General features: G+C 41.1%; 1 protein-coding gene across 4 annotated transcripts in view; it reads left to right on the top strand.

The window, feature by feature from the left end:
• The window catches only part of LOC117257039 (semaphorin-3F-like), an 86,372-nt gene extending 78,735 nt beyond the window's left edge, over positions 1 to 7,637 (top strand). For 2 of the 4 annotated variants that reach the window (XM_033626886.2, XM_033626884.2), the window contains 3 exons: positions 719 to 786; positions 1,076 to 1,209; positions 4,481 to 7,637. In XM_033626886.2, coding sequence (XP_033482777.2) covers positions 719 to 786; positions 1,076 to 1,209; positions 4,481 to 4,933 — 655 coding nt within the window. In that variant the 3' untranslated portion in view covers positions 4,934 to 7,637. Of the gene's footprint in view, positions 1 to 705; positions 787 to 1,075; positions 1,210 to 4,480 lie in introns of all 4 variants that reach the window. The other 2 variants (XM_078172692.1, XM_078172642.1) reach the window with 1 other exon arrangement.
• The last annotated feature ends 5,681 nt before the right edge of the window (positions 7,638 to 13,318 follow it).

The raw sequence follows: 13,318 nt of genomic DNA, 5'->3' as shown, positions 1-13,318 counted from the left end.
TTTTAGTTAGTCATTTTTATTTAATGAGTAATGGCCCCAAAATTGCCAACGTCAGACCTCATTTAAATTAACGGTAGTTTTATCATTGTAAAAAACACTTTTTTTAATGTTGACAGAAACAAAATAAAACTCACTAAAGCTGTTGTGGTTAGTCTATCTACTGTGCCAGCGATTACCAAATCAAGTTTGGTTGAAATAAACCCTTAATTCAACTTTAATTAGATGTGAAAATATGCTGGCTCTGTACATGCTAATTAGCTGTTTTGTAAAAGTGAGTCTGGTGGGTGTAGTTATGGCAAATTTGGGGCTGTTTCTGGTGAAACAAAAAGGATCTTACTCTTCAGTAGAAAGGTCTTTCTCTACAGGGTTCCTTTCCTAATGTTGTTAAACATTTAGAATAGTAATGTGATCCTGTCAGCGGCAAAACAAGCACTTACAGTGGAAGGAAATTGACAGGGCACAAATGCTTGTGGTTACATTGCAGCCTCTGTCGTCACTGCAGGCTGCAGCCCTTTTGCTTAGCACTGGACCAGTTTCAAAAATGTTCATTTCCATTAGTCACTTTCACACACAAACATGCGAAAATAGGGTCCAAGTTGAAAAATACTTAAGTTACCCTTTAATGGCTTTATGTATTGTTGAATGGCTTTGAATGGCTTGCAGTTGCTTTATGATTTTTTTCTCTCCTTATTCGGCAATACTGGTCTGACCCCTTTAGACGTAGCCGGAGGCAGGACGTCAAGTACGGGAACCCCATTCGCCAGTGCCGAGGCTTCAACTCTAACAGTAAGATGCCTGTTCTTTACCTTCCTGAGTTTTATTTTCTGCTTCTATTTGGTTATTAATGAACTCAGAAGGATGAAAACAATGAAATATCTCATTATTGCTGCTCAAACAGTTCAAGGTTTCATAGCTATGGGCTGTATGACTGCATTCTGGCAGTTTTATGGTAATCTGTGACAGACATATTGCTAAAGGACTTTGATTTGCCACAACTGAGATTTTGGTTGTAAGGAGTTTATGGTAATGAGTGTTTTGGTTGCCATGGAAATCCCCCTCTCTCTATGCCCTGCAGCCAATAAGAACACTCTGGAGATGGTGCAGTACGGGGTGGAGGGAAGCAGTACCTTCCTGGAGTGTCAGGCCCGCTCTCCACATGCTGTTATCAAATGGCATCTGCAGAGAGATAACAGCGATCGCAGAAAAGAGGTGAGCCGCCACATCGTGTATTTCTCAAAGATGATGGTAATATAAGCATAATGGTACTTGTGGGTAGTTTACTAACATTCATATTTATCCAATATAAAGCACAATACAAACTTCCTGACGTATTGAATTGGCTAGAACTTTACTGACATGGGTTAGTTGTAGATGAGCATTTCCACAGATGAACATGAAAAATTTCTTTTGGACATATTCATATGGAGGTGGGCCCCTGTATTTCATTTCAGTTTGTTACTTTGTTGTCAAGGAGAGATGGAAATTTATATGCAGTATGACACATTTGAAAAATTACTCCGGCATAATTCTTTTTCCGATTATCTGTTAACACGATTAAATGATTCAGGCTCTGATTGAATGATGCCTGATTTCTCACACAGACCTCCGACTGTCCTCAGGCCCAAGGGAAGGACACATGAAGGGGAGCTGTGAAAAAGTCCTCTGCTATGATATATAACCCTGAGGCACTAGTTAAAGCTTTATTGTGGAGCTATGTAGTGTTGCTGTCTTTCTTTTATTGACTGTTCTGTTGGATGGTCTCTATTCCCACAGGCAGAGCCGACTTTGCTGCTGCCTCGCACTTCTGACTCGGAGCTAAAAATGAATAAATAAATGTGTTGTTATCACCTGATCAGATTCATGGGTGTGGAAACTGTTTAGGTGATGACACCTAAACAGTTAGACTATTGGCTAAAAATATGGGGGTGTAGATCATTTAAATTAGATTCATTCAGCCAGGTTTATCCAAATTAACTTTGTTTTCACCTGATGTTGCACAGCTGTTATCTTTATCTCATGATTTGATAATAAAACCAGGCACTAGTCACCATGACAGTATTACCCCCTTTTCACCAAATTAGCTTGGATTCTTGAACCAGTTTTGTTCAGGATTCTTGGAACCATGGTGCTATTTAGTGAACCAGCCTGCATTTCCACCAGTTTTGAGCTGAGCCATTGGAATCAAGCATGCGTCATTAATGAAGGGCATATGCGCAATGCACAACGGAAGTAAACAATAGGAAACTAGAAGGCGGGTGGGATGGATTACCTGGGAGCTGATTACCTTTTTGTCCTGTTATTACAGATATTTGTTTGTATCCAAAAAACAAGCATGACACACCCACTGAGGTCAAGGAAAACCTGCTATTTTTGGTTTAAGCGCAACTTTTCAGGTTCTGAACCAATTTACTTCTGGTCAAAATGCTCTATGCTTCTGGTTCAGGCACCTAGGGAGCCCAAGACAACTTCAATAGCTTTTTGATCTGCTAGCGTAGACATGTTCAGATACTCCTCCCATTATTTACACAACCCCAAGAAAATCCTACACTATAACCCATTTCATTTGTGACTGGTATTTCCCCCCAAAGCCACTGCTCAGTTTCCACTATTGAGTTCCACCCAGATTGTTAGCAGTAGGGATGTCAACAATTTATTGTTAACAGTTAACTGCTGAGAATATTTTTGACCAGTTATATATGAAAGTCTCTGAGTCAAGTTAGTAGTGGTACTAGCACTATGCTGATTAACTGCCCATTGGTCGGGTTGAGCTAGCTAGCGGCACCGCTTCTTCAATGATTACTGCTGGTAAGCATTGTTGTGGAAACATTGTGCCCACCCTCTGGTCTCCCCTACAGTCCAATGAATAAGCAGCTTAATGTTGACCCACAAAACCCATTTAGCACGGTCAACTATGTTACTGCTGTCAGCTCTTTTAACAGCATTAGCAGCATCAGAGGGGTTAGTGGTGGTAAAAATGCTTATTAAGGAGTTTTGTGGCTTAAAGTGAAGCTGCTTACTCACCGGTGCCACCTGGGGGGAGACAGGAGTATGCCCAGTATGTTTCCACAGCAAAGCTGTCCCTGTGGGATGGTATTGCCAGCTGTAATTGCCCAATGAGTGGTGCCGCTAGCTAGCTCCCATCCAATCTGGTTGGTGTGCAGTGCAGAGCGGCCAAGGCTAGCTAAACAGTAGAGACCAAGGGCTCTAGTTTCCCAGCGCAGCGCAGGGTGGCGAATCCCGCGCAGAGCTAGTTTCCAGCAGCACAACCCGAGGCGCGCTAAGTTTGGTAGTTTGGCAGACCGAGGTGCGCTGAGATGGGTGTGGCGGCGCAGCAGGGGGAGGTGCTGATAGATCCAGCTTGGTGCAGTGACAGTTTCGTGCCAAAAGGCTTCGCCGAAGGTGCGCTAAAAGCTCGCCATCTGAAACCAGGTCTACTGTCAGCGCAGGGGGAGCGCAGCCGGTGTAAGCCGAAGTTTGGCTGACCGGCAGACAGTGTGCACACGTCACCAAAACCTCACAGGCAGGTTTCCAGAATATCAGGCACATTAACAATGCAATAAATAGCCACAAAACCACTATTCAATGCAACTATCTGCAATCAGCACATAAATGTATCTCTATGCCGACTGTCCCGTCACATGTGATGTCAGATCAAAGGGGATTGGCACTGTTTGGCACTTTTGGCACGCGTAATGGAAACCCAATCTGATTTGATTAACACAGCCTGCAAACTAATGAGTTCACATCCCTCTCAGCCAACCACAAACAGCCACAGCATCAGATAGGGAGTATATATTCAGCATCTGTCATCTTAGAAAAGTCAAAAGAAAAGAAACAGAGTGAGACTGCAAGAGAGAAAGAGAGAGCGTGTGTGCGCGCACGAGAGAAACGCAACATTGATTTACAATTGTGGTGACCTCCTCCCAGGCTACCTTTGCATCATCAGCCCGTGGAGGTCTGCTCACAATTCCGTATATTCGGACACTGCGAGCAGACCTCCCGGACCAAAACATAAGTTTCCTCCTGGGACGAGTTTGGCTGTCTGACGCTGCTGCTCTCTTCTGCCATGGCGAATTGAGTAAACTCTCATTACACCTTCGCGCGGCGCATTTAAGGGCGAGGAGAGGGGCTCATTTGATTGGTGTGATGTGTGTAAAACCCACTCTATGCCTTCTCTCCTCCCTCTTTCTGACTTGCGCCGGTAGGAGGGACGGAGGTGGGAAAGAGGAGTAGCTGCGCCAGGCGCATGGTGTGCCAAACTTACAAAATCCGCCTGGCCACACCCAGTTGGCGAAGTGCAGGTGCGCTGTGCCCCCGCCGCGCCCGGTCTGTGAAACTAGAGCCCCAAATGTTTTCACATAATAACGCAGCTAGCCAGAAAATGAAATAAGGGCAAGAGATTAACTAATTTACTGTGGGTGCATGGTTAAAACATTCAGTTATATATCACAGGTTTTTTATGAGCTGTTTTTATCTGCAGATGCGTTCTGATGGTCGGATTTTGAAGACAGAACAAGGTCTACTCCTGCGATCTCTGCAGCCCTCTGACTCCGGTATGTACCAATGTACAGCCACGGAGAAGAACTTCAAACACACACTGGTCAAGTTGCAGTTGGTGGTGCTGTCGAGCCGCGCTGTCAACAACGTGCTGGTGGAGGGTGGCGGAGGGCTGACGCCGTCCTCTCTCCACTCCAGCAGCACCCAGTGGACCCCCAGCGCAGGCCAGTACAAAGACCTGCTGACCATCCTGAGCCAGCCAGAGATGAGCCTCATCAATCAGTACTGCCAGGACTACTGGCAGTTCGGAGACCCACTGCTGGGTGCCCTCAAGGCCAAAGACCTGAAGGAGCTCAAGGAGCAGAAGAAACCCCGCAACCGCCGGCATCATGGGGAGGGGGATGAGAACGAGGAGCAGGAAGACATAGAGACATGAGGAGCCCAGCTTTGTGTCTGAAACACCCTCAACCACCCTTCCCCCCACCCTGTGAAAACTGGGAGAGACTCATTGAGAGTAGCAAACGTGAAAAAAAATCCACAAACCGAAAAAAGGCAAACTGAGAAAAAAAAGGCTTACAAACAAAACCCCACATACATCCTCTCAAACAGTAAGATATATGATACACAGTATTTATTGTAGGTTGTATATAGTATCATTCTGTGGATTTCTTTGTACTTATAGAAAAAAACATGCTCTTTGTGTATAGGTACCTTTGGGGCAAATATTATTGTTATTATTGATGTTGTTAATTTTATTGTTGCTGTTACTGTCATTACAAAACTCATCTGTCAGCATCATATGACCTCGGCGACTGTTTGGAATGTGTTATCAGGCATGTAAGCTGTTAGCGAGCTGTGAGAAGTTTTGATGGGGAAATGAGTTGTTGATAAGGGGTGATGGGATCTCTGTTGTTTCTTGCTTGTTTTGACTCGATGCCAGGACTCTTTTCTTTGGACACTCCAGGAACGCCTGTGATGCAACCCCTTCATGGCTGCATGCGGACAGAGACTTAATATTGCAAAGGGACCATCGACACATGGTCCCAGTTATCATGGGGAAACGATCCTTTCTCTGTGGGAACCCAAGACGACTCCAAATATTCTCACTGGTGTAATTGGGCCTTTTGGTAGGAAACTGGTGCTTGCCCCCCTTCTGTTTCCTCCTTGGTTGGAGGATTGATTGTGAAATGATGCGTCATCTTTGCTACTTTTCAGCCCAGATACGAATTAGAATTATTTCAATCTCAACTGTACTCTACTCTGAGTCACTTGCAGCTTCTTTTGGCCATGAACTCAAGTTTCAGAAAGATTCATAGATAAAAGAAGCAAGCATCAGATCACTTTTTATTGAAGGTCTAGTGTGTAGGATACAGTGGCAGCCAACTGAAACTTCTACCATTTTCCAAAGGTGAACTATTAACTCCAAAATGAACAGACCAAGTCATTTAAAGTGCTAAAAACACTGAATAAAGCAGTTTCACATAAAAAAAAGTTTTTATATCGCTGCGGCTGATGTGAAAATGTACATGGCCCTATCTAGAGCCAGTTTTTGGTTTGTCCATTCTGGGCTACTGTAGAAACAATATGGCAGACTCCTTGGAAGAGGGTCTGCTTTGTACGTAGATATAAATGGCTCATTCTAAGGTAACAAAAAACCCCAACAAATCTTAGTTTTGAGTATACACAAATGAAAACATGGTTACGAATATAATATTCTATTTCTGCCAACATGTGCCCCTAAATCCTACACACTGAACCTATAAATCTATTAATGGTTCATCTTTTGAAATGAGACTGAGGTGCAATAAAGGGTCAAAGTTTGCACAAAGGGCATTATTCTTTTACTTTCAGGGGACATTGGCTGGGGCCAAATGCAACAAGCACACTCGGGCAAGTTATAGTTGACTTCTGTTTAAAAAAAAAGAGAAAAAAAAACACCAAAAAAACAAAACAAAACAACAAAACAAATCCATCTCGAGCTGAAAAAGGTGTCCAGATCAGGCAGCACTCGAGACATAATTTCTTCTTTCTTCTTTTGACATTCATATGTGGTAAAAAAAAATTGCCCATATACACAACAGAGCATTGTAACAATGTTGTGACACTAACCAAAATATTGGGAAGCTGGCTTTCATTGTGTGCATGAACCTGTATTTGTACTGTAATTCTGATAAGATACTGTGTGGTCATTTCTTTTCTGTTTTTCATCTCTAGGGGTGTACAGTATGGTCTCTGAGGGACATTCTCAGTAACAGGAAAATGGGGAAAACAAATGCTTTAAAGATTTCAATTACACCCTGTATAAAGCATGATGCATCTTTTCATTGACATTAATATAGATTGTGTCAGAGCATCAAGTGAAACAATCTCACATATGCGTTTGGATAGCACAGAATTAGGAGAAATATCATACAATGGCATATTAATGATGTAAACAAAGGCAGTTTGAGTCAGAAAACATGAGTAATAGTTCTATTGATTAGAATGTTTACACTCTATTAAAAACACAAGTACATCAGTGAAAGTAATTTTCATGAATAAGAATATATGATCTTAAACATCCGGAACAATTCATTTTCCCCTCACGTTGACATTTCAAGGCTTTTAAAACACATTGTCTAGCTTGTATTCAGGCTGTCTTGAATGCCTCTGGGAAGATGCATCTATAATTCATACAGAGGTATCTGTATCCGCTCCTCAATTTGGGATGTCTGTCTGCATTCCCAGAATCAATCACAGCCTCTGATTGTCTCTTCCAAACGAGGCCAGGGGTTATATAGCAAAAAATTAAAAAAAATTAAAAAATGCAAAGAAAGGTTGTACAATTTGTTGGTATTTTTAAAAATGTGTCTGTAGTTTTTGAGTGTTTTTTTGTTTGTTTTTTATTTTTGCATCATCAGACTTTATGGAAAAAAAGAAAAAAAAACTAAATGCACAAAGGTGATGTTATTGTAATGACTTGTGTAAATTACTCTATCTTCCCTTTCCATTGTTGTTGCTGACTAATAAATTAAAGCTCTATATTTTATAAGAATGGAATGCTCCCCCCCTTCATTGTGATTGGCTTGATACTGGATGTTTTCCATGTTCTGCCCAGAACCCTCTGGATCCTTGGAATAAAGTTGTACCTGTTAAAGAGATATGTATGCACATTTGTATAAGAAACACACATTGTGTTGGTGTTTGTAATGAAACTGTTGGAAGGTAAAACATCTTCAATGAGATTAGCTCTCTCTTTCTATCAGTGTCTTGTGGACCTAGTAGGTATTGATTATGCAAGCTCCTAATCCCCATCAGTTAATATGTTCAGATGAGGCTTGATTAGTACTTAAAGGTTCATTTACTCAGATTAAGTATTCAATAGTGCTAGATGATCAGAATATACATGTGGGAGATAGATAGGGTTGTAAATCAATAATAATTCCTCAACAAGTTTACTAGAGGCTTACTTGAGGCTTTGAGAAATCACTCCAAACACACCATCTCCCACTTTTAACTGCCCAGTGATCAAGCACTGCAACAAGCCATTAACAAAACAAAGTTTATTTTGAAATTTTAATTTATTTCTCTCCAGTACAGGCAATTTAAACTGAGTCAAATGCCACTCAATAGGCTGTTTTCATGGAGGACATTTTGACTTAAACCATGGTCTTGGTGAATTTTGAAAAATACATCAATGAATTCAAAATAAAAATAAGTGTAGAAAAAGTTTTTTCAGGTTAAATATAATTATGATTCACTCTGGTAATTTCTTTGAATAAATTAAATTACTAAATTACTTTCAGTTGCATGTTTTATATTTTCAGATTCAGATCTTATGTTTTACCTTTTTAAATCTTTTTTTTCACTTTCAGAACTTTTCTTTTCAGTTTCAGACTTTTGGCCCTGATCTAGCGTGGGGGCATGGCATCAACTGAGAGGGGTGTGGAATCATGACAGACAGCTTAACAACAAGGCTAGGGACCGTCCCCTATCACGTTGCCTTCAGGGAACATAGGAACTAAAATAATTCAACTCAACACTTTATGTAGGCTACACTATGATTGGCAGTGAAAAAACTGATGTCAGTGACAAACTTCCATTTGCACGGCATGCACGAATTTCCTGCATGGCTCAGTCTGTTTTAATTTCTATTGTAAGGCTAAGGCTGTTAATATGTCACTTGATTAAGTTCTAATATTCTTCGTGGTACGTTTATCCGATGTTTTCGGTGATATGTGCTGTTTAAGACAGTACTGAGGACCAATTGCAGAAGCGGAGTGATAAATTATGCCAGATTGTGCACTTCAACAGCCACACTTTAACCCTTTGGGCCCTAGGCGTTTTTGGGGTATTTTTACTGCCTTTAGTTTTAAGCTCATATCACAGTCATTATAAAGGCTACATACACATGCTATATCTTGGGGGTTTTTTTCAGGACAATCTGGGCTAACCAGATTTGCCATCATTCCATGTCCTTCTATGTGCCTGTATTTTATATTAATTTTTATATCAATGAAAAAAACAAATCCGTGTGACTAAATTCTTACATTTTTACATGTATCTCACCATAGCAAGTTGGAAAAAGACATATTCTGCCATATATGAAGAGGGAAGACTCTCTGGAATCTGGCAATATAAGAACCATGATGCTGGGACATTCTGTCACTTCACAGCTGTCCAAAACATGTGGTTTGTGCCAGGCTGACATGATTGCCAGTATTTTTTCATTATTGCAAGAAATTCCCTTGACTCATTCACAAGTCAAAAATGTGTTTTATCTGAAAGAAACATGCAATATTTACATCTAAGATCATAGAAAAATAGTCAACCAAGTGCAATGATGTCCTAAAAGATGATATTTGTTTTTCAGTTTCAGTTATATACTGGGGGAACATTTTGGGCATTGTGTATGGTGTCCCCCTCAATGTGTATGGTGACTACGGCCCTGTCAGCATGCATTAGGCTGCAGTTGTCTGGGTGCGGGAGTGTCAACTGGACAATATGGAGATATTTGCATCTTGAAAGCAGGACTACAAATGTGGATAGACAGGGACAAACACACACAAGCCTAAGACGTGGTAAGATACAATATTCCTCACTATATGAAGTGACTGATAACAAGATCTGTATAATGGATTGTAAAGAAATTCGTCAGGTTTTTATTTTGTAGACAATTAATCTGTATTTATAACGTGATGGGATGACAGTACAATGATGTGTGTGGTATCACTGGAAAGCTCTGCTCTTTCGCTCTGCGCTTTCATGTGATATGCATGGCTTCTTGCTAGGACGCACGGTCGCGGAGAAAATCCACAGAGAAGAACGGGTGTGAATTTGGACGCACTATGCGTCGTTCGGGCCCATAGGGTTAAGTTCTGAAATTTCCGATGTCTACGTAGCACTATGAACGCAACGCAGTGTCCACTCGCAATGATGGCGTCCGGTTCAGCAGGCCCACCTGCTGGAGCCAGCACACAGGTGAGAAATGTTCAAAATGAGAGGTCGTTTTGTGACAACATACAATGTTTCTGACGTCTTTAAGTGGTGAATTGGCAAAGCTGGAAGTTAAGCATAGGGCTAATGTTAGCATGTAGTAGCTTAACAATATTTAGCAGACAGTAGTAGGTAGCCTACTGCGTGAAAAACACAGGTAATAAATAAAATGAATAAAGGTAGTGCTGTTTTGGTTGCAGGAATGCATGGGGTTCAGAAAAAAACTGCAGCAGCCTGCATGGAAAAGGTTGATCCATGCTACAGTATGAATGTGGCCTGATGCTCAGCTAGTGTTTGTGAACTGTACTTCTTTCAGCAGTGGTCCCCAACCTTGGGTCAGGACCTCAAATGGGGTTGCCAGATACTTAAAGGAGCTATATGTAAGAAATCTAAAGCAAATAGTCGTAAAATTATGTCACAGAGACTAAGGAATAATGTTCATATAACATACTGATCTCACCGACAACAATAGTACAGCCAGAATATTTGCATCTAAAAAACATTTTTACAGTCTGCAAATCATGTTTATGTTTTGAACTTGTGTTTTGGCCTGTTGCGCCACCCACCGCCGTCTATCAGTCACACAGTCAGTAGACTCTCAGCATCAGTTACAGTTACGACTGAGCTACAGCAGCACGGAAAGCAGCATTAGCAGTGTCCCGGTACATAGCATTAGCAGCCGGCTTCTCCTCAGCTGTATCCCGGCAGCAGCGTTAGCAGTGTCTAACTTCCTCAAACGGTCTGCTGGAAAGCCGCAGATCAAGGACGCAGCGACGCGGCCCTGCCATGGCAGCCGCCTGTGGGCAAACAAATCAGTCTCCAGCGTGCCGCTGTCCAGCAACCTCGAATCTGTAGGGGAGGGGGGGCGGACACGACTGGTGGCAGTATTTTGAATTTGAGTGCAGTAACCGTTTTGGCCACATTCTTACATACAGCGCCTTTAAATAATTGGTCAATTAAAATTAAATTCATCTTATACTGTTAAAAACAACCTCAGCTGCCCAATTAAATATGGTGGGTTAAGAGAAAGCATTATGATACATATTTAACCAGATATAGCCCATATTTTTTCATTATTCTTGGTTTAATTTTACTCATTGTTTATTCGGGAGCGTATCTATGTGGGAACTGCCCATTGGTTCGACATCCCATTGTTCCGACCATATTAAACTCATTGTTCTGAAGTCCGTTCCGAAATCATCATGATGCCCTGTGGTTAAGGTCTGGTTAGGTTTAGGCACAAAAACCACTTGGTTAGGGTTAGGAAAAGATCATGGTGTGGGTTAAAATGAAAAAGAAAGGGACAAACACATAAGCCGTGAGCCTGCTCCGCCTCAAGCCGGTCGCGGCGCACCATACGCCCGCCGCGAGCCCTTCAGCACCGCGGACAGTCGGATTAATGGGATGTCGAACCAATGACATGGACCCATCTATGTTCCCTGGGTTCTATGTTCCCCGGGTTCTAGTTCAAGTTGCATTAATATGTTGTTTTAACATCTCTAAACACACACAACGGAACATAATGGAGAGAAATTACAATCAGGAACTTACCCTGTGGGCGATCTATGGTGGGCAATCTGGGCAATTATATCCTTTACAGAAGGTTTTTTAATCCAGCCGTTAAATGCAGTGTTTCAGTCAGTGCAGATTTCTTCGAGCAGCCAAAGACCATCTGGTAAGAAAAGAATAATTATCACGGGCGAAATAAAGATAAATAAGCTGTTAAGTGCAGCGTTTTTTCGGGAACTCTGTTCAGTAAATACACCATGATTATTTATTAGTTTTGTGATAAAAATAAATGCGTCTATGTTGTTGATCACGGATATTGATATCAACTGTTCAGTTTCATGTTTCATACATGTTTCCCTGTACCCATAAGCAAACGGGGAAACGCATTAACTGTACATAATTATTTATCTTTATTTTGGCCATGATCAATATTCTTTTGTTTATGAACACTGGTAGATAACTATCTTGCCACAGGTGGTCTTTGGCTGCTCCTGAAACTACTGTCATAAAAACAAGAGAGGAAGAAATCTGAGTATCTGATTGGTCGAAGGACCGAACTGAACAGTTGATATCAACATCCATGATCAACAACATAGACGCATTTATTTTTATCACAAAACTAATAAATAATCATGGTGGATTTACTGAACAGAGTTCCTGAAAAAACGCTGCACTTAACAGCTTATTTATCTTTATTTCGCCCGTGATAATTATTCTTTCCTTACCAGTTGGTCTTTGGCTGCTTGAAGAAATCTGCACTGACTGAAACACTGCATTTAACAGCTGGATTAAAAAAACCTTCTGTAAAGGACATAATTGCCCAGATTGCCCACCATAGATCGCCCAAAGGGTAACGTTAACTTTCTGATTGTAATTTCTCCCCATTATGTTCCATTGTGTGTGTTTAGAGATGTTAAAACAACATATTAATGCAACTGCTATGTTTCCTGCCTTTTCTGGATAAGCGGGGAACATAGAACCTTTTTTTAGTAAGAGGGAAACATAGAACCTTTTTTGTGTAAGCGGGGAACATAGAACCTTTTTTTGCAGAGTTAAATGGGGAACATAGAACCCGGGGAACATAGGGATGACCCCATTTATTCAACATTAATTTGAAGCCTTGGTTGAAAAAACATATTCATTTGAGCAAAAAAGTGTCGTGGTCGTCTGGGGTCACCAAAGTTTTTCAAAGTGGGGTCACAAGCCAAAGAAGGCTGGCAACCACTGACTTAGAATGTCCAGCTCAAGCTTTTGCCGTCAATGTATATTATATTTGTTAAATTATGTTTTTGCCAGAATGTCAACGATAATTCGACAGTTGCTGCAGCTGCACAGAGACTGTGCTCACACAGAACCTCTCTCAGGGACAGCAATAGCAAGGAAGAAAGCAGGAACAGGAATCCTCATCTGTAGATCAGGAGATGGCCAGGTTATAGATGTCATGGAATTTTATTTTTGTTTTTAAGTTACGTTAATTTGAAGGTAATTTAACTAGTTAGTTTTATGTACATTTATGATCATGTTTTGAACAAATATATGTTTTTTTTTTTTTTTTTTGTTTTTTTTATCATGCAGATCTTTTCCTGAGTTTTTCACAAGGAAATGTTACCTTGGAAAATGAAAGATACCGAGTCAAAGGACCTGTGACACAGCATCTAAAAAAACCTGGAGGCCTTTTAGTTTCTATGCATACTTGTTAAACATTAATTCAGAGACAACCCCAGCCTCATCTGAGGAAACTGAACTTACCCAGGCAGGACTTGGAAAAAGACATCTCACCATGTCCTGGGATATGAGCCATGAAGAGGTATTACAGAGAACATATTAGTTAAAAATT

This window comes from Epinephelus lanceolatus, chromosome 1, assembly GCF_041903045.1.
Source record: "Epinephelus lanceolatus isolate andai-2023 chromosome 1, ASM4190304v1, whole genome shotgun sequence".
Lineage (NCBI taxonomy): Eukaryota > Metazoa > Chordata > Actinopteri > Perciformes > Serranidae > Epinephelus > Epinephelus lanceolatus.
This window is presented reverse-complemented; position numbering and strand designations above follow the sequence as displayed.